This window comes from Verticillium dahliae, genomic scaffold, assembly GCF_000150675.1.
Source record: "Verticillium dahliae VdLs.17 supercont1.4 genomic scaffold, whole genome shotgun sequence".
NCBI classification, from domain to species: Eukaryota; Fungi; Ascomycota; class Sordariomycetes; order Glomerellales; family Plectosphaerellaceae; genus Verticillium; species Verticillium dahliae.
In genome coordinates, this window is record NW_009276925.1 from 1,542,241 (window position 1) to 1,559,624 (window position 17,384).

General features: G+C 56.8%; 7 protein-coding genes across 7 annotated transcripts; 4 read left to right on the top strand and 3 right to left on the bottom strand.

Annotated features, from left to right (window-relative positions):
* Positions 1-1,111: 1,111 nt before the first annotated feature.
* Positions 1,112-2,226, bottom strand: VDAG_02838 (uncharacterized protein; the record flags this gene model as incomplete). Its single annotated transcript, XM_009653491.1, has 3 exons — positions 1,112-1,399; positions 1,460-1,539; positions 1,620-2,226. The coding sequence occupies 3 exons, from the start codon at positions 2,224-2,226 to the stop codon at positions 1,112-1,114; spliced, it is 975 nt and encodes a 324-aa protein (XP_009651786.1).
* Positions 2,227-3,073: 847 nt separating this feature from the next.
* Positions 3,074-4,355, top strand: VDAG_02839 (uncharacterized protein; the record flags this gene model as incomplete). The annotated part of the gene is made up of 4 exons (XM_009653492.1): positions 3,074-3,084; positions 3,223-3,279; positions 3,416-3,446; positions 3,789-4,355. 4 exons carry the CDS (start codon positions 3,074-3,076, stop codon positions 4,353-4,355), a joined length of 666 nt encoding a protein of 221 aa, XP_009651787.1.
* Positions 4,356-5,391: 1,036 nt separating this feature from the next.
* Positions 5,392-5,709, bottom strand: VDAG_02840 (uncharacterized protein; the record flags this gene model as incomplete). The annotated part of the gene is made up of 1 exon (XM_009653493.1): positions 5,392-5,709. The coding sequence occupies one exon, from the start codon at positions 5,707-5,709 to the stop codon at positions 5,392-5,394; it is 318 nt and encodes a 105-aa protein (XP_009651788.1).
* A 1,198-nt stretch (positions 5,710-6,907) lies between these two features.
* VDAG_02841 (uncharacterized protein) lies at positions 6,908-8,902 on the top strand (the record flags this gene model as incomplete). The annotated part of the gene is made up of 4 exons (XM_009653494.1): positions 6,908-7,150; positions 7,232-7,924; positions 7,986-8,074; positions 8,155-8,902. 4 exons carry the CDS (start codon positions 6,908-6,910, stop codon positions 8,900-8,902), a joined length of 1,773 nt encoding a protein of 590 aa, XP_009651789.1.
* Positions 8,903-8,957: 55 nt separating this feature from the next.
* Positions 8,958-10,408, bottom strand: VDAG_02842 (nicotinamide mononucleotide adenylyltransferase; the record flags this gene model as incomplete). The annotated part of the gene is made up of 4 exons (XM_009653495.1): positions 8,958-9,381; positions 9,479-9,896; positions 9,949-10,069; positions 10,255-10,408. 4 exons carry the CDS (start codon positions 10,406-10,408, stop codon positions 9,280-9,282), a joined length of 795 nt encoding a protein of 264 aa, XP_009651790.1. The 3' UTR covers positions 8,958-9,279.
* Positions 10,409-13,552: 3,144 nt separating this feature from the next.
* Positions 13,553-14,979, top strand: VDAG_02843 (fibronectin; the record flags this gene model as incomplete). Its single annotated transcript, XM_009653496.1, has 4 exons — positions 13,553-13,704; positions 13,760-13,904; positions 13,958-14,468; positions 14,516-14,979. 4 exons carry the CDS (start codon positions 13,553-13,555, stop codon positions 14,977-14,979), a joined length of 1,272 nt encoding a protein of 423 aa, XP_009651791.1.
* Positions 14,980-16,498: 1,519 nt separating this feature from the next.
* Positions 16,499-17,280, top strand: VDAG_02844 (ubiquitin carboxyl-terminal hydrolase; the record flags this gene model as incomplete). The annotated part of the gene is made up of 2 exons (XM_009653497.1): positions 16,499-16,535; positions 16,586-17,280. 2 exons carry the CDS (start codon positions 16,499-16,501, stop codon positions 17,278-17,280), a joined length of 732 nt encoding a protein of 243 aa, XP_009651792.1.
* Positions 17,281-17,384: the final 104 nt, after the last annotated feature.

A 17,384-nucleotide genomic window follows, 5' to 3' on the forward strand; every position in this document is an offset into this window, starting at 1 on the left:
CTCTTCACTCTGCTCTACCCAACGCCCTGACAACATGTCACATAATGAATGTTCGTCATGTGAAGTTTGGGCTGAGGCCTCGTATGGTTCAAGCCTGGCAGGAGACGGGGGTACCACATGGCCATGGCCCCGCCCGCCTAAGTGGCATGCCTTTGGAGGCTTCCCTACCGCTCTATGCAAGACGGGCGGATTTCACATAGCGACCTAGACCGGTTGTCTAATTGGATCTCCCTCGAAGACTACGGCCTTGGCGAATAACGGCGTACCACATCATAAGCCAGGCCTGGCGGTACACAGAGGACATGGGTCATATGCGACAGATGACAGGCTTTGGGGCAGACTTCGTGGAGGAGACATAGATTGATGTGGCTACGCTGCTGCAGGACCTATACTTTCCACGCCTCCACATCCTGAGCTTCGAAGTGGGGGTGACTGGCAGTGGCTGTTGCGAATACAAATGAGTGTAGGTTCACTCCTAATTGGCAGACACCCATGCCATCCGGATATCTCTGGCTGAAGGTCTCGAGTCTGAGTAACACTCTGGTTGGCTTCTACACATCTCGAGGGAAGTTGGGACATCCCATGGTCTGCACATCTGGCTTGTGTCGAGTTCTCTGAGTTCTCGTGGCGCGGCATTCCCTCACGAGCCAAGAGATCCCATATTTGATCTACAGGGAATGGGCGTCCTAATCAACAGAGGTCATATCTTCCACTACTTAGGCTTCTCAAACAGGAAGGCTTGACATATGAGGTCCAGACGGATTGGGCACTCGCCTTGAATTAACGGGGGTGGAGGAAATAGGCCGTGAGTTGAGAAATGTGAATTTGATTGAAGACAAATGCGGGCTTTCTATGTACTTGAATTTTCGCGGCAATGTAGTGGTAATTGTTGTTATTCCGATGCCTATCTACCACGCACGATATCGTCGGAACAACGCCTCCAGTATTGATGCGGATATCTGGGTGAGACTCACTTGAAGTTCATGCCCCAATAGAAAAGTTTAAACTCAGTAAACGCAAAAAGCCTTTGTTGCAAAATGTCGCCGCGCGGCTGCGGGGCATTGACGAAGGCCAGATACACAGAGTCCTCTCGGAGTGCCAAATGAACTTCTCAAAGACTTATCATAGCCATCTTTTTATCCAGCTCCTTCACGTGGGAGTCCAGCACCGGATTCGGCATCTCCCTCAAAGTCTCCTTGATCCTCTTCATAATGTCCGTCCTCGGGTTGCAGCTACTGTGATCCGCATCTCCCCTGGTCGGCTGGCCGATGTCGTGGATGACGAGATTGGCCATGATCTCATAGAGCGCGGAGATGCTGTGGTCCACCTCCGCCGCCTCCGGCAGCGGCCAGAGCCCGGCGCGCGTGAGACAGAACGTCAGAGATCCGAGGATCATGGACTCGCATCAGTGGGGCCCCATGTACGACGCGTGGCGACACAGCCGCGGCTTCTCGTTAACCGTGACGAGATGTTCGGCCAGGTCGTGGAAGACGTCGAGCATGGCCTGGATGGTCTGCTTGCGGATGGCTGTTATGCGTTCTGTGTCAAGCGACGAAGAGAAAGGCATGTCAGCTGGTGTCTTTACGGGAGGAGAGGGAGTGTTACGTCGGGTTACGCACTATCCAACAACGACATGGCGCGTTCGAGCTTACCGAAAATGTCAGGAGGCATTTGAAGAGTGTGTAAAGGGGAATCAGGATCGAGGAGAGAGCCGGGGGCTTCTGTGAGGATTCGCCGTGCGGTGGACTCAAAGAGGGGGCCGCGGCCGAGCTCCCAGCTGATCCATAGAAGCTTTGCGAGAAGGATAGGAGAGCCTGGATTGGGTTCGTGAAGGGAGGCGATCCATCTGGAGGCCCATGGGGCGAGGATGCGCGTGACATCGTAGTAGTGTGTCAAGACAGTCAGGCCGTACTGCTCGTCGAGAGATAGAGAATGGGGCACTTTGTGAACAAAGCCGTGGGATATCGTGACAAAAATGGTGAATGCAAAGGGGGGGTCTTCCGGGAGATCTACAGTCCAAGCTGCCTCAGCCGTGTGCTTGCCCCTGGACTCGGCAAAGGCGCCGTAGAGCATGCGGTCGAAGACGGGTGATATCCTGGCGAGGGTTCGGGAGCAAACCAGGAAGCATCGTGACGAAGATGGATCATCGCTCGGGTTGCCCACGTTGAGCGTGAGGTCACCGCGCGGGTCGGCCTCGACGATGGGCGGTTGTTGCTCCGAACTCATGACTGGTTGGCACAAATGGTTGAGTGAGAGTGAGGAAAGCCTATTCTCAGGCGTCGTGATGAAGCATTTGGTGAAAGCTCAGATGATTGAGTGAGGAAAATGATCGAGGGCTTCGTCAGTAAATTGTCTTCAATCTGATAATATAGTCTAAGCATCCCATGCCGCGTAGGTTCTAGGGAAAAGGCTGGGAGGCGGATTGGTCAAGTGAGGTTGGAATTCTGGCTCCTGGTCATTACGACCAGCTTTGTACGCCTCACCAAGACACAGCCTCCCATGTGCTGGATTTAGCTTAAAGAGTGGGCATCCTGTCACTTTTGTCCTGAAAACTCGTATCAACCGAAAGGCATGGGCCTGTGGCCGGCGGCCCTCGGGATCAACCCAGCATTTAGTCCCGGCCGCCGTAAGGCGTGTGTGGCGCGGTGGTTCATCGCCCGCCTTGGCCGCGCTGTTAGCGCTCGTGTCGATGAATGACTGTCGCCGGTACTGCTGCGGTTATGGCTTCAAAACGTATGTGAGTATGCCGATCACCGAGATACAATGGAACTTATCGGAATAGAGTATTGCCTGCGAAAGGATACCTGACGTGCTCGAATTTCGCGCGCGCCAATGGATTAAAAAAACGCCCATCGCACGACTGATCCGACAGGTCATCTCGAAACGGTCAGCCCTATGGAACATATATCAGTGGAGCAGCTAGCACACCAATGCACTCCAGGGCATGGCTACTTGACAGGTTATCATGGTAGCGCATCGCCGGACCCCGCGGGTTCCGAGCAGCTGTCATGGATTCATCTGAATCCTGCGCCTGGTCCGTCATCATCCGTTTGCTGTGACAGTCATTCGCTCAATGTTCCTTATGTAGGTACCTTAGTAAATCGTCTTATTCAATGTTCCTTGCCTATATCGCAGAGGGCTTCTCAGAAACCCGAAAAGGGATGACGGCGAGTCGCCGGCATGGAGAATATGAGAATGGTGACATACCCACCCATCTGACAGAGCCTATCATTCTGGATCACAGAAGGCCTTCACACATGGCTGGCGTGGCAAGACAAGGTCTGTGACACTAACACAGATACCAGAGCATCACGGAACAAACCCGTGTATAGGCCATCAGACCTAAACAACACAATCGAAAAGCAAGGCGTGGCCTGAAATAGAATGGACAAGAGTCACCAGCTGGTGAATTTAGCGCCGTCTCCACTACCGCCGCGGGGTTACATGTATGTGCCGAGGCTCAGCTCACTCGACCAGCACTGTTGCTCACGGCACCTCCAACATCACATCTAGCAAGCGGCTGCAAACATCATGTCCCCGTGACACGTGGAAAGGCGATGCTCTCAATCCCAACCTACACTTTCAGCGACTGAGCGTGCTGCCTCCACCAAGGGCCTGCAGTCCCCGTGCGTTCATCTAGCCCGGGACAGACTCGACATTGCTAGGACATCATCCATCGGCGCTTCTCCTGATCATGGCATCCCTCAAAGGACCCGCGCAGGGTGCGACGCTGTCGCAGAATGGCGTCGACTTTCACAAGATCCCTTGGTGCAACGCCCTCCTGACAGCGCCCAACACGACAGTCTACGTGCCACCGAGCCGCGACCCCCTGGAAGAAGGCAAACCTAACCGCCACGACCGCTTCTTCGGCAAGACGCTCGACCACGCCGAGCGCATCCCCCGCCCTGTCTGGCCTTCTTACGCAACACCCCCCAAAGCGGCACCAGCAGCAGCAGCAACAACAGGCAGACGGCAGCGCCCGCGGCCCCGCCATCCCGCAAGTCTCGGTCCTCTTCGCCCTCGGCCCCGGCATGGCAGGCTACCCGGCCGTGCTGCACGGCGGCGTGACGGCGCTGCTCTTCGACGAGCTGCTCGGCATGCTGGGCGAGCGCAACCGGGACCTCGGGCGCGGCGACGCCATCTTCACGATGAAGCCCGCGACGGCGACCATGAACGTGCGGTACCTGCGGCCGATCGCGACGCCGAGCGTCGTGCTGGGCGTCGGCACCATTGCGTCCATTACCGGGCGCAAGATGCTGCTGCGCGGCGAGATCCGGGACGCCGAGGGCAATGTCGTGGCGACGTGCGAGTCGCTCTGGGTCGCCATGGCTGGGAGGGAGAAGGAGAAGCTCTAGGCATCTCATCTCGTCTGGGGGTGAGCGGACCGCTTGAAGCACGGTCCTTGAAAACTGGCTGTGGCTCGCGCTGTGGTGTTCGGTTCAGCCATGGATGGACATGATGTTCATCTGGGGGCGCTCGCTCCATTATCGCACCTGTCGCTCAGCAAGAGAGATTTCACAGGCTGAAAAAGAAGAACAAGATACAGACATCAGACCCTGAATCGAGCACCCTACGAGCCTGCGTGCGGTGGGCAGGGGGGCACCATGGCGATCGACGGCGCTACGACCCAATACATTGGACATGAAATCCGCTCAGCACTATTGCTCGACTCGCTTGAGAAGACCATTTCCCCCGCCAAGAGACATGGCATGTCCTGAATGGCAGCCGGGCAGGTCGTGGCTGGCACTGGGGCGTGGGAAATGCATAGGGGTTCGAGATGGGCCACGCGAAGGTAGACAGACTAGAGATGAAGGCTCGACGACGATAGAAGAAATCGTTGTGACATTTTCGATCAGGCGCCTGCAAATCTCAATGACAACACGGACCCCCGTTTGCAGTGCACCTTGGTCCCTTACAGCATCACGAAGAAACCTTGTGAGAGGAATTGGATGGAGACGATGAGCAAAGCACCCATGCTGCTAGATCAGGGTCCTTGTGTGCGGAGCACCGCTATTTTACATGGAGATTACAACGGGTTTAGCACTTCCATGGAGCACGCCAGTCTCCTGACGCCCTGGGGGTGCAAAAGGACGTGCCGGAAGTCTGTTGAACAACCAGGACAAGGGGATTCCTTGGCCCGAAGTCTGCAACAAAGCAGCCGCTGGGCTTTGACCCCACGTGCAGACCTGGTCTCTGACGGCTGGTTCAATGCCACGATGCCTCGCTTGACGATGGTAGGAATGGGGTGAGGGGGTCAGCGATTCTTACTGCATCCAAGGCTGGGCGCGCGAGAACCAAGAACCGGCGACGTCATCCGATCCTTTTATTGACTCGCCATCAATCGTTTCAGCATTTCTGCCATGGCTACCACGATGACATGCATCGACCGATTCAGGCAGTAGACACGTCCCGGTCCATGGCTTCATGGGTTTCCAGCTTACGACCGTTGGAACGGGCGACAAAATGGGGGACAGAACCCATATCCAGATCCAGGAACCAAATCAAACCTTGGACTGTTGATCGCTGCAAGCCTGCAACCGCTGCTCTCTTCTCTGCCCTCGCTTGCCTCGTCTCCTTTTTCGATGCCTCTTTCTCCACCGCGAGCAAACACTGGAGACCATGGCTCCAGCGGCCGAACGAGCCTGCAAATGTCTCCTCTATTTTACCAGGTTCCGGCAGCTTGGCAACCCCAACCCACGGCAACGCCATCCGGAGGGGTTCATGAAGGGTTTCATATGAAGGAGAACGTAGCCTGCCAGTGACCTATTGATCTTTGTGTCAAAGTAGTTCGAGATCGCAAGAACACTCTCTCTCTTCACGAGTCGTCAGCCGCGATCCTAATCCCCGAGTTGAACTGCCGCCCGGATAGAAAACGTCATGCAGCCATAGCCGCGACATCAGCAGCGGATCCCAGTGTTCCATGGCGAGATGAGAAATGAGCTTCGCGCCGAGCCTGCTTCGAGCACGACCAACAGGTGCTTGAGTAGCGACCCGAGAAGAAGCAGGGGGTCTTCTTTTCCGCCCACCAAGAAACCCAAGCCTCCCCTGCATCGTCGACGCCTATCAACGCTGATGCCACGTCCCATCAAGAGGAGGCCGCATTCGCATTTCTCTTCCCCCCGTCCTGCCAAGTTCAACCCCTGACCGGCTGCTTTGCTGGGCTGACGATGGAAGCGGCTGGCACGGCGCCTGGCACTGCGCCCAGCAACTGTACTCTCCATGTCTCTGTGGTGGTGCTCTGACACGCAGGCGGTAGAAGGTCACCACCACCCCCCGGACCCCCCCGCCGAAGCTGCCGAGGCCTGCTGGCGATCACTCGTCCTGAGTAAAGTGAAGCGGCGATTCGACGAAGAGAGCCCACTCGCCGCCGTTGCTGCTACTGCTTCTGCTGCCGCCGCCTTGGTATGGAGACGTTCCGTTCGCTGGACGGCAGATCTGGAAAAGCTGCCCTCTCCTCGACAGTCATCCATCTTACACATCCTGCTTCTGTGCTGCCGCTGTTCTCGCGTGGCTTGCGTGTCTCCTGCCCTTCCTCCCCACCCCCGTTCCTTTTCTAACATCTATCTCCTTTCTTGACTTTTGCTTCAGACTGGTAGTGGCCTGTGAGTTCAGTTCCGGCGTCAGAGACCCTCCTGTCTCGAGCCTGTGCGATCAGTTAGAGGAGGCAACAAACAACAACCGCAAGGTATATACGTCCGCGGCGTGTTCATCCATGGAGGCCTCAAAGGCATAGGCGCACCCCCCTCCGTTTCCCCAGCCCTACTATACTGTCCTTTCATCGTCTTTTGCCGAGACGTCGGCAGTCTGTTCTTCGCCATCTGCGGCGCGGCCCTCGGGAAACTTTACGGCTGACAACCGCTTACTTTGTTTCATTCTTGCTGTCGTTGCACGAGATTTCCTATTCATCATGAGAAGCAGTCTCCGTGACGCCGGCGGCTTGTTGGCTGGTGCTTTTACTGCAAAGAAGGGTCCTAGGTATCACAAAATAGACTGGGAGGGATCCGATGAATCAGACTATACCAGCCGACAAGTTCCTTTATCACGAAGTCTCGGACGCTGCCTGCCGTGCGGACTCGGTCGGTGGTCGCTCAAGACGGTCCTCGCCACGGTGGGCAGCCTCGTCATCCTCACGCTCCTCGCCGTCGTCGGCGTAAGTCACCCTGGCGTATCCCAGCCATCTCGCCCTCACGATAGAACATGCCAGTACAAGACATGCACTCACATCAAGCAGACCCGACCCGTGGCGCCAACACCCCCGGCCGCCGATGACACCGACCCGCACAACCGCCGGCTGCGCATCATCGTGCCGGCCGACGAGCCGGGCGCCAACCTCTGCAAGATGCTTCTATCAACAGTCGCCAACGGCTACCCGGCACCGCTCATCATCAACTGGGGCCGCGACTTCCACAAACAGGGCGGCTGGTTCGGCGGCTCGCACCTCGGCAAGATCGACGGCACGCTCGACGCCCTCGAGGCCCTCGCCTCGGACGAGGAGGCTCCGCCCGCCGAGCGGCTGCGGCCCGACGATCTCGTCCTCATCGTCGACGCCTACGATGTCTGGTTTCAGCTGCCGCCGCGCGTCCTCATCGAGCGCTTCCTCGCCCAGAACGCCGCCGCCGACGCCCGCATCCTCGCCGGCTGGTCACCCGACGCCCCCGACGCCATCGCCGCCCCGACCCAGCGCGTCATCGTGAGCACCCAGAAAAAATGCTGGCCACGGCCCCGCGACGGCCACGAGACGCACTGCGACGTGCTGCCCGAGAGCACGGCCCGGGCCGACCTCTACGGACCGGAGACGGACAAGGGCGACCCCGACCGTGACGGGCACGCCCTGCACCGCACACGGCCACGATACATCAACAGCGGCGCCGTGCTCGGCCGTGCCGACGACGTGCTGCGCACGTTCCGGAGGGCCTACGCCAAGGTGCGTGAGGGGCAGGACGCCGGCAAGAACCTCTTCAGCGACCAGGGCATTTCTCGGCGAGATTCTCGGCCAGCAGGAGGTGTGGCGCACGATGCAGCGCGAGCGTCAGGCTCTCGCCCTTCGCGGGGGGAGCCCTTTCAACGAGACGGCGTACCCCGCCTGATGTGGCGGCCCGTTTGGTGGCGGCCGCTGAGACGTGGGAGTATGCCTTCGGTCTCGACTATTTGCAGGAACTCTTCGTGCCGACCGTCTTCGAAGGAGGATGACGGCGAGTACATGGCCGTCAACGACGCGGCGCGCATCAACGTCTCGAGCGAGGAGCGTGGCCTTTCGCCAGCGCGCATTACGGGCCTGCCGTCTGACGTTGACAGCCTTGCGCCGCCCCTCGTGCACGCCGGCGTCGAGTTGGAGGAGCAGCACAGGGACGAGGCTGCACACTGGGACGCCGTACCCCTCTATACCGACTATTATACCGGCCGCATGCCCGTCGGCGTCCACCACAACGCGCATCGCGACGGGATGAAGGGTTGGCGGTTGAAGATGTGGTGGGATAAGAACTGGTTCCACCCTTTCCTGCGTGACATTGTGGCCGCGCGCGAAGTCCGCCCCATAAAGCTCGCCCCTCTGGCAGTGATCAAGGCAACAAGCTCATGGGCACGGGACGTCGTGTACTGGCCTCCTGCCTCCGACGCCGAGAGGAGGCGCCCTCGCATCTTCGACCGTAAGACGTTGAGCCAGGGGCTCGATGAGGCCGAGTGGCATACCCTGTGTCGAAAGCAGGGAGAGAGGCCTTGGTGGGATATCATTTTCGATGACGACAGGGGACCTGAGGACCTCGGGCCCAAAAAAGCGGCGAATTCTGTTAAGCCTGAGGTCGAGGTGAAGGAGCCAGGAGGAGGAACAAAAGCCGACGAGAAGCCCCAGGATGAAGGGCAAGGCGAAAGGAAACCCACAGGCGAAGCTATCATCAAGAGATAGCGGGGCCAAATACCTGTCTGTACCTGATACCATAGCATTTCGTGATGATCAACAATTCCCCGACAAAATAATAATATTCCAACATGACGTTTTACCGTCATTTATCCTGAGGTATCTCTTTTCTCTCCTTCTCTGTGACGACGGCGGCGTCCTGCCGGTCCGTCTCTTGTAGCTGTGAAATGCAAAAACTCGCCGCCTTGACATAAGAAAAATGACGATTAAAACAAAAAGTCCGTCTACCCAAAATGCGCCGGAATTTCTTTGCTGTTTTCGCTTCGTGCTCGTCTCGCTGGGTTGCATTCGGATTGAAGGATGAACAAAGCCAGCCTCTTGTGGGCTACTCGTGGATTGGAATCGACCTGCGCACTCCAGTCCTCTCATGATGTGCCGGTGACTTCCTTTCCCTTGCCAGCCGACACGAATTCGTCCTTGTACAGGCCGTTGGCTTCGATGTAGTCCATGACCTCGCGGGGCACATGCTGTGTGCATGTCAGCTGAGGATCGTCCAAGTAAGGTATCTAGTGCCTCTAGGGCCGGACGAAAGGGCGGACGACAGGATCGGGCTCGAGGACCTACGTATTCAATGCTCATGTTTCCCTTGAGCAAGAGGCGCAACATGGTGCTAGACATGGGGTTTGAAATGATGGCAGGGATGTAATGGATGTTGTCCTTGTACTCCTGGAGGTTTGAAAGGGCCTGATCGAAGTTGCTGCTAGCGCGCTCGACGACAAAGGCGCCAAAGTCGCCGAGAATGTGCTGCAGATCGCGGGCCGACCAAATGTTGGGCTGACCCATCGTCTCGACAAGATCAGCCCCAGCGAGAAGGGCAATGCGAACCTTCTTCCCTCCGCAACCACCGCGTAGCTCATTGATCTCGTAATTAAAGTGGTCGAGGACGATAGCCGTGGGTACGTACGAGGCCTGTTGTGCCTCCCAGGAATCGACCATGAGAGGTTGTCGGGCGGCCTTGACGGCCAGCTGGCACATCTCGACACTAGGACTGGGTTAGCGTCATGCCGTGGAGTCTGCACAGAGGAAGCGCATACCGATCGTGTGCCCTCGCAAGGCCCTTCTTCTTGTACGCATCGGATACAGGGCTGAGATAGGCACCGATGACCTCGTAGTTCGTCTCGGTGCGGGCGTAGTCGGCCGCCATGGCGAACATTTCTACAACCAATCAGCAACTGGATCTGCAGGAAAGGGGATGGCGGCATGCTGCACGACATGACATGCAGGTCAATGTGGGACGCTACGGCCCAGCTCGTGCCGACGGACAACCGCGGCAAGAACAAGAACGAGGCAGAAGGTTACACCCGACCAGGCGTGCCGGAACGAGTTGGGAGAGGACTCACGCAAGTGCACATAGTGCACGGGGCTGAATGAGCCGCAGGCAACGAGAATGAGAGGGTCGCGTTTGGGATTGTCGAGTTCGCGTCGCAAACGAGAGTCTGGAAAGGTGTATCCTGGTGGCGTCATGGCCAGGAGGCTGTCGGGGGAGGTGGCCATGGCGACGAAGGCGGAATTGGGAGGGAGGGGTTGGCAGCCTTTGACGAGGGGTATGCGCGGAGATGGCCGACGAGGATACTGTCGGCGTACGAGGCGGTTGTCGGTCTCGACGACAATCAGAAGAGAGGCGGGTTGAGAACTGGTCAACAGACGAGAATAGAAGCCCCCGCAAGGGGAGCGTGTGTGAAGTTGTTGAAAAAAGTCCTGGGAGAGAAAATCGCCGGTCGCGGCGGAAGAGTCAGCGGGCGGTTGTCTTGAGGGAACTTGATTGAATCGGCCGGGTTCACGGGGGCCATCTTGGCGACGTCATGTGCGACACGGGCAGGAAAATGCGACAATGGAGGGGTAAAAGCTGGACGTACCAAGAGTGGGAGGCCAATCGAGAATCGAGCGCAATCGCTGGAATAAGGATGAACGGCGGGATTGACGGGGGGGGGCGGCTGATGATGATGTATGTGTCTGAGACGAGTTGCTGAAGAAGATGAGTAACAAGAAGAAAGCAAGAAGAGTCCAGGCGAAGCGTTGAAAAGTCCCCAGCCGAAAGAGCAAATGGACTAATAAGACTCAGGTAAGCCAGAGAGAAAGATGGAATGGACCTGCCGTTGAGTCGAGCCCAGACCGGCGAAACACTGACGCCTGCGGCAGTAGCACTCGACACTACACTGGCTGCCTGCGGTGTTTTAGTGTCGTGCTTGCCCAGCCTGGGTATTGCTTGGGGGGGAGGGGTGCCTGGGGAGGAAAGACCACCCCAATCAGACCAATGGCATCGCCGGATCAGGGGCTGACTCAACCCCACCGCGGAGACCCGATGGCGGCATCGACCCTGAGCCTGCGCCTTCCGCCTGCCGGTGCACCACGCGAAACGGTCATGTGATCCACCTGCTCTGCGCTGGATTACGTAACCCAGCGTTCGGGCCTCCCTCCACTGACCAAGTGGTGTGTCAATGTTTGTGTCTCCTTCATTCCCATCACACAGCCAAAGGGTTCACCAGGACATACATGTAGCTTTGTTACGGTCAACCGTTTTCCTCAGTCTCCGATCTTCGATATTCATCTTCGATACTCGAATCTGATACCAAGCCAACCAACGCAATTCCTGTCATCTGCCCCCGCCCCCTACCGAACAAGGCCAAAGCAGCCTGACCATTGATTTGTCAACATTGGCGAATCCATGCCCACAGACTCATGGGCATGGGCCTCTCCCGCAAATGCCACACGTGCTCTGACCCCCGACATCGCAGTCTCCTCGGGATCTGATTTCCTTTCCTCGATTTCACGGCCGGAACATCGGAGAACTGGATCCAGCTGCAGCCGGTTGCCCGCTCATTCTGCCCTCTCTACCCATCCGGCTCGGTCCGTTGCGGGCCACTTGTGCCTTTTCTTCCCTGCCCGTCGGGAATCTTAGCTTCTTGTTACCTGATGGCACGCACCTCAGAGGCCTCTACCAGGTAGGTGCTGCTCTGCACTGGCACCTGTTGCTGGAAGGGAAGGACACCCATCCTGGGCATCCGTTGAAATGCCGATACCTGAGTAGCCCGTTCGGGATAAATGATGACACCCCGCGCCATCTTTTGGGGGGTGCAAAAGCGACTGACCTATACAACATCTGCTGCCTCGCATCTCGAGAGAACTTCTCCTCAGCTTCTAGCTTCGGCTCGTCATGCATGTCAGATGTTTGACCGACGCCTGGACAAGCTCGGCCCACGATCGAGCTCTGATGCTCAGGAGAGGAGCGGCCAAGGAAAGCCGCTTTGCGATTGCACGATTATCGCCAGCACGGAACTCGCTGCAGTACAGAGAACTGGCCTCATATGTCAGTTCCGTGGGTTCATCTGAGGTTCGATTAGACAGGCAAAGGTGCCCACGGTACGAGAAGCAGCCCGTTATCAACAGGATGCTGTGGATGTTCATCCAATCGTGCTGCACCAGGCCATCTGCACCACATGCTTACTTTGGCTCCACAAACAGCAGCGGACCCAACCCACGTTTCAACTTTTTATTCATCAAAGTTTCCTGCCAATTAGTTAGCTAACACTGGCAAGACTCCAGCAAACGGTCGGCGATCTGGACAACACGCGACTTGTACGATTGGCCTTCTCAAGTACCACACCACAATAGGGCATGAGTCTGGTCGGCCGGCCCTACTGGAGGGTTTGCCACGGTACTGTTTCTGAGCTTCTTCACTGGCACACGATACTGCTATGGCGCTTCATCTCAGCAAAAAATAGACTTGCAACGATGCAGTTGCAACGATGCAGTAGCAGTCTGCTGTTGACTTGCTGCGTCCGCTGCTTGCACGGAACTCTTCGGCATTCAAACTTCAAACCTACATCGATGGCCGTCCCAGCACATGTCGCTCAGATAACCCAAGAGCAAATCATATGTCACATCATCCGTCGCAAGCTCAGCAATAGAAGTCAGATTCTAGAAGTTGTTTTCATTTCTTGATTGAAGCGAAGTGCGACGTTCAGTACCTATTGTCAAGAGGGGCAGTAACCATGTAGCCGCAACAGCTACTGGGTTGCGCCCAAAAAGCGCCAGCAAAGACGAGGATCACTAACCAGATCAGTACAGCCTTGCAGTGACCCGAATTGGGAACCCTCCGAAGGCCGTCCCCTCGATCCCGAGACGCCCTGCTCTGCCGCGCAAAGTGTCCATGATACAGCGTCCTCTAGCCACCACTTCAGCTAATGATCAGCAGCGTGCCTTGTGAGGCTCGGTCATTCCACCAATCGTACCGAGATGCAGCGAGCAGCGAACACAAGAAAGACCCCTCGGCTGCCACACTGTTGTTTCTGGAATCTGTCGAATGCTCCGAGCTCCGTGATTACAGGCACACTTCCCCAGCATTTCACTTGACTTTGGCGCCGCGCTGTTGACCCAAAGTAGCCCCGACTGCCGTTGCCACGACCCCACAATTGCCCCTGATATGTAGAGTCGAAGCAAGCTCGCGTCACTTAAGGTGCTTCCCTGCAAGGACCATGAGCACGACAGCGCTCCAGCTGGCCCGGCCTTGCAGAAGGATGGGGTTCTTAAGTCTGGGGTACAAATAGCAGAAGAGGTCCAGTCTTGCGCGGGCCCACGATACCAAGCCCTCTCCCGCTCATTGCTCATGCACCCCGGATTCTTTCAAGGAAACACGCCATGAAGTTCTCTCTCCAGTCTCTCGTCGGCGCCTCAGCCCTGCTGGCCTCTGCTGCTGATGCCCAGCAGCTCGCCTTCCCCGGAGCCGAGGGTTTCGGCCGATTCGCTACTGGCGGTCGCACTGGCAGCGTCTACAAGGTGACCAACCTGAAGTGAGCTGAGCCCTAGCGTACCTAGTCTCGTGCTATGAATCTAACCATACATTAGTGACTCGGGTGCCGGATCCCTTCGTGATGCCGTTTCACAGCCCAACCGCATCGTCGTTTTCGATGTGGGTGGCGTCATCGACATCAACGCGCGCATTGTTGTGTCCGCCAACGTCTACATTGCTGGCCAGACCGCACCAGGTGACGTGAGACAGTCCTGAGCCTCGAGCTTTCGACCGGGTAACTGACTATAACACAGGGCATCACCGTCTACGGCAACGGCTTCTCCTGGTCAAACGCACACAATGCCATCACCCGGTACATCCGCATCCGCATGGGCCGCGGCGGCGACAGCGGCAAGGACGCCGTCACCATCGCCGAAGGCCGGAACATGATCTTCGACCACGTCTCCGTCTCCTGGGGCCGTGACGAGAACTTTTCCGTCAGCGGTAGCGCTGTTAATATTACCGTGCAAGACACCATCATCGCCCAGGGGCTGCAGACCCATTCTTGCGGCGGCCTGATGGAGACCGAGGGCGGCGTGTCCCTGTTCCGCAACCTCTACGTTGACAACAACACGCGCAATCCCAAGGTCAAGGGCCGTAACGACTTCCAGAACAACGTCATTTACAACTGGGGTGTCGGCGCCGGATACATTGCTGGCGACAGCGCTGGGCCTAGCTGGGTCAACATTGTCAACAACTACTTTGTCTCGGGCCCCAGCACCGGCCGCAGCCCCTTCACCCGCGGCAACGAGAACTTCCAAGCCTGTGAGTTTTTCTATCCTGCTTATTTAGATCAATACTGACTCGGACAGACGTTCTCAACAACTACTACGACGCTGACCGCGATGGCGTCCTCGACGGCACTCCGCTCTGCATGACCACAAACTGCTACTCTCCCCTCGTCTTCGCCCCGACACCCTTCCCCTATCCCGGCCCCGCCAAGCTCCTCACTCCACAGGAGTCTATCGAACACGTCGCCGCCCGAGCCGGCGCGTCACTCCGCCGCGACGCCGTTGACAAGCTCCTTGTTAGCGAGCTGCGCAGCTACGGCAAGTCGGGAAAGCTCATCTCCGACGAGGCCGAGATTGGCGGTGTCGGTGAGGTTGCCGGTGGGACGGCGCCTGTGGATACCGATGGCGATGGTATTCCCGATGCGTGGGAGAGGGCGAATGGGCTGAACCCCAATGACGCCAAGGACGCCTTTGCCATCGGAGCTGGCGGCTGGACGAACCTGGAGAACTACGTCAACTCGCTGGTGCCCGGAACGTATGCGTAGTGGGGTTGTCTGTCGTTTGCTACGAGTATTTCTTTGAACGGTACATACTTAGTCTGCAGTACATAACTGGTCTCAGACAATGAATGAATATTGATCAGCTTCACCACTGAGTCTGGTCTCACACCTCATCTTGGAGCAGGCATGTTCTTACCAGCTCCTGACAGTACATCACACAATGCCATCATCAGGGCGGTCACAGCTCTAAAACCGCCAAGCGAATCCATACTCGGCACTTACTAGGATGACTTTGCAACCCTAGCCCCAACTCGCGAGGGATCTTGCAAGCCGCAGCTGAGGTCATAGTCGTCGACATAGAATCGGAGCACTGCCCAATCGCCTTCGGGTTCACGGCCGGGTTGGGCCTCATGTCGTCGTTGCATCACACGGCCCTCAATACGGCGTGCCTTCTACCAGAGGTTGGACAATCCGTCTGCTTGAGACGTCGACTCACATTGAAAGTGTGTGGAAGGGAACCATCGCATTGCGGGTTGCTCGTGAAGTCGTGAGGATTGAGGAGGCTCTTCGGATGGACCAGTCCCGCATCAATGATCTCTTAAGCTCTGACAAGAGTGACCCAGATGGTGCAGGTTGGGACGACTTCTTACCAGAGTGCCATTGAGTACATCCTGTCGAGGCCAACTTCCCAGACGTGAAACCCGGAAATCAAGTACCGATATGCCTGCAGAGGCACAGAGACAGATAGTGGGAGTTCATGACAAGAATTTTACATTTCTGTCCCAAGACCGCATGATTTGCAAAACCAGACAATGTCGTCTGTCACGCATCTTGTTGAGCTGACTGTAAGCACCTAGGAGAGAGACACGAGGACGATGTAAGATCCTGAAACGCGTACAAAAATACGATTCACAAAGTCTTTCAGATGCCCAGTCCCTAGAGTACGATCTTGAATATAATCGGTGTATGAGGTTGACTGACTTTGCAAGCGGTTGGAGATCCAACACCACCCCCGCATACGCGTGGTGGTTACTGCCTGATATTTGCGATTGGCCCCCGCACTTTCGAGGAGCATAGGTCAGATGAGAGGCATAGTCCCCGCATTAACGATTCCCAGTCAACGAACTAGAGTCAACATCGCATTTATTTATCTTGGGCTTCTCCTCTCACATCCTTTTGGGATATTGTAACCAGCTTTCTGAACTACGGCCTTGAACAGCTCATATTTCCCATACACGACAAGCAGTTGTCAGCATCTTAACCAATAACAACCACCGCAGCCAAAGCGCATTCAACCCATTGGCTTTCTTCATCACACTTGTCGTCTCAGTCATTTCCCGTCATCAGCCCAAGAAAATACAACTGCCCACGCGCACGCCGCCAGTTGGGAGACCATCGGCTACCAGTCTGTCGTCGCACGTCGTTTACCTGCGGTTGTAAACGTCAACCTTCCCGCCCCCCCTTTCTTGATCACGCCTGTTTGTAGCTCAGCTTCCAGATCTAGGGTAACTTCCCCTTCGTTCCCTGAAGAACTTGTAACTTTTCAAAACATCTCCTCTTCTCGATGTCTACCGTGGAGAAGAAAAGATGGGTCATGCTTGGTACGGGAACGAAGCCCTCTTCTCCCACTAAAACTAATTATAGATGACAGAGAACAACCCTGATGTGATGAACCAGCTGGCAGCCACGTTGGGTCTATCGTCCGATCTCGAATTCCACGACGTCTACTCCCTCGACGATCCCGAGCTCCTCGCTCATATTCCCCGCCCTGCGCTGGCTCTGCTGGTCATCATCCCACTCACGCCAGCCTGGGACCAGAGTCGCCGGGCTGAAGACGCGGACAAGGAAGACTACGCCGGCTCCGGCCCCGACGAGCCGGTCGTCTGGTTCAAGCAGACCATCGGCCATGCGTGCGGATCGATTGGCCTGCTGCAAAGCCTCATCAACGGTCCAGCCGCGGACTTTATCAAGCCTGGATCGGATCTCGCGGACATCAGAAGCCGTGCCATACCGCTACCCATGGCTGACCGTGCCGATCTGCTGTATAACAGCGCCCCGTTTGAGCGTGCTCACAAGTCGGTCGAGCAGGCCGGCGACAGCCAGGCTGATCTCACGGGCGAGGTCGAGGGCGGCCATTTTGTCAGTTTTGTCAAGACGGGTGGGAAGCTTTGGGAGCTTGAAGGATCGAGAAAGGGCCCTCTGGATAGAGGCAGTCTCGCCGACGACGAGGATGTCCTCAGTCCACGAGCGCTGGACAATGGCATCAAGAGGATCATCAAGTTGAATGCCGATGGAGGCGGAGACAACCTCAGTTTTAGCTGCATCGCTTTGGCCCGTAAGTCTTAGGGCCCGGTGGATCGACACCATGTACGGTTGCAAGCATACTCTCTCTCGTTCGGAGCATCTTCCGTGGCTGAAGTGGGGATCCAACAGTCCGCCGATCGTGAAGG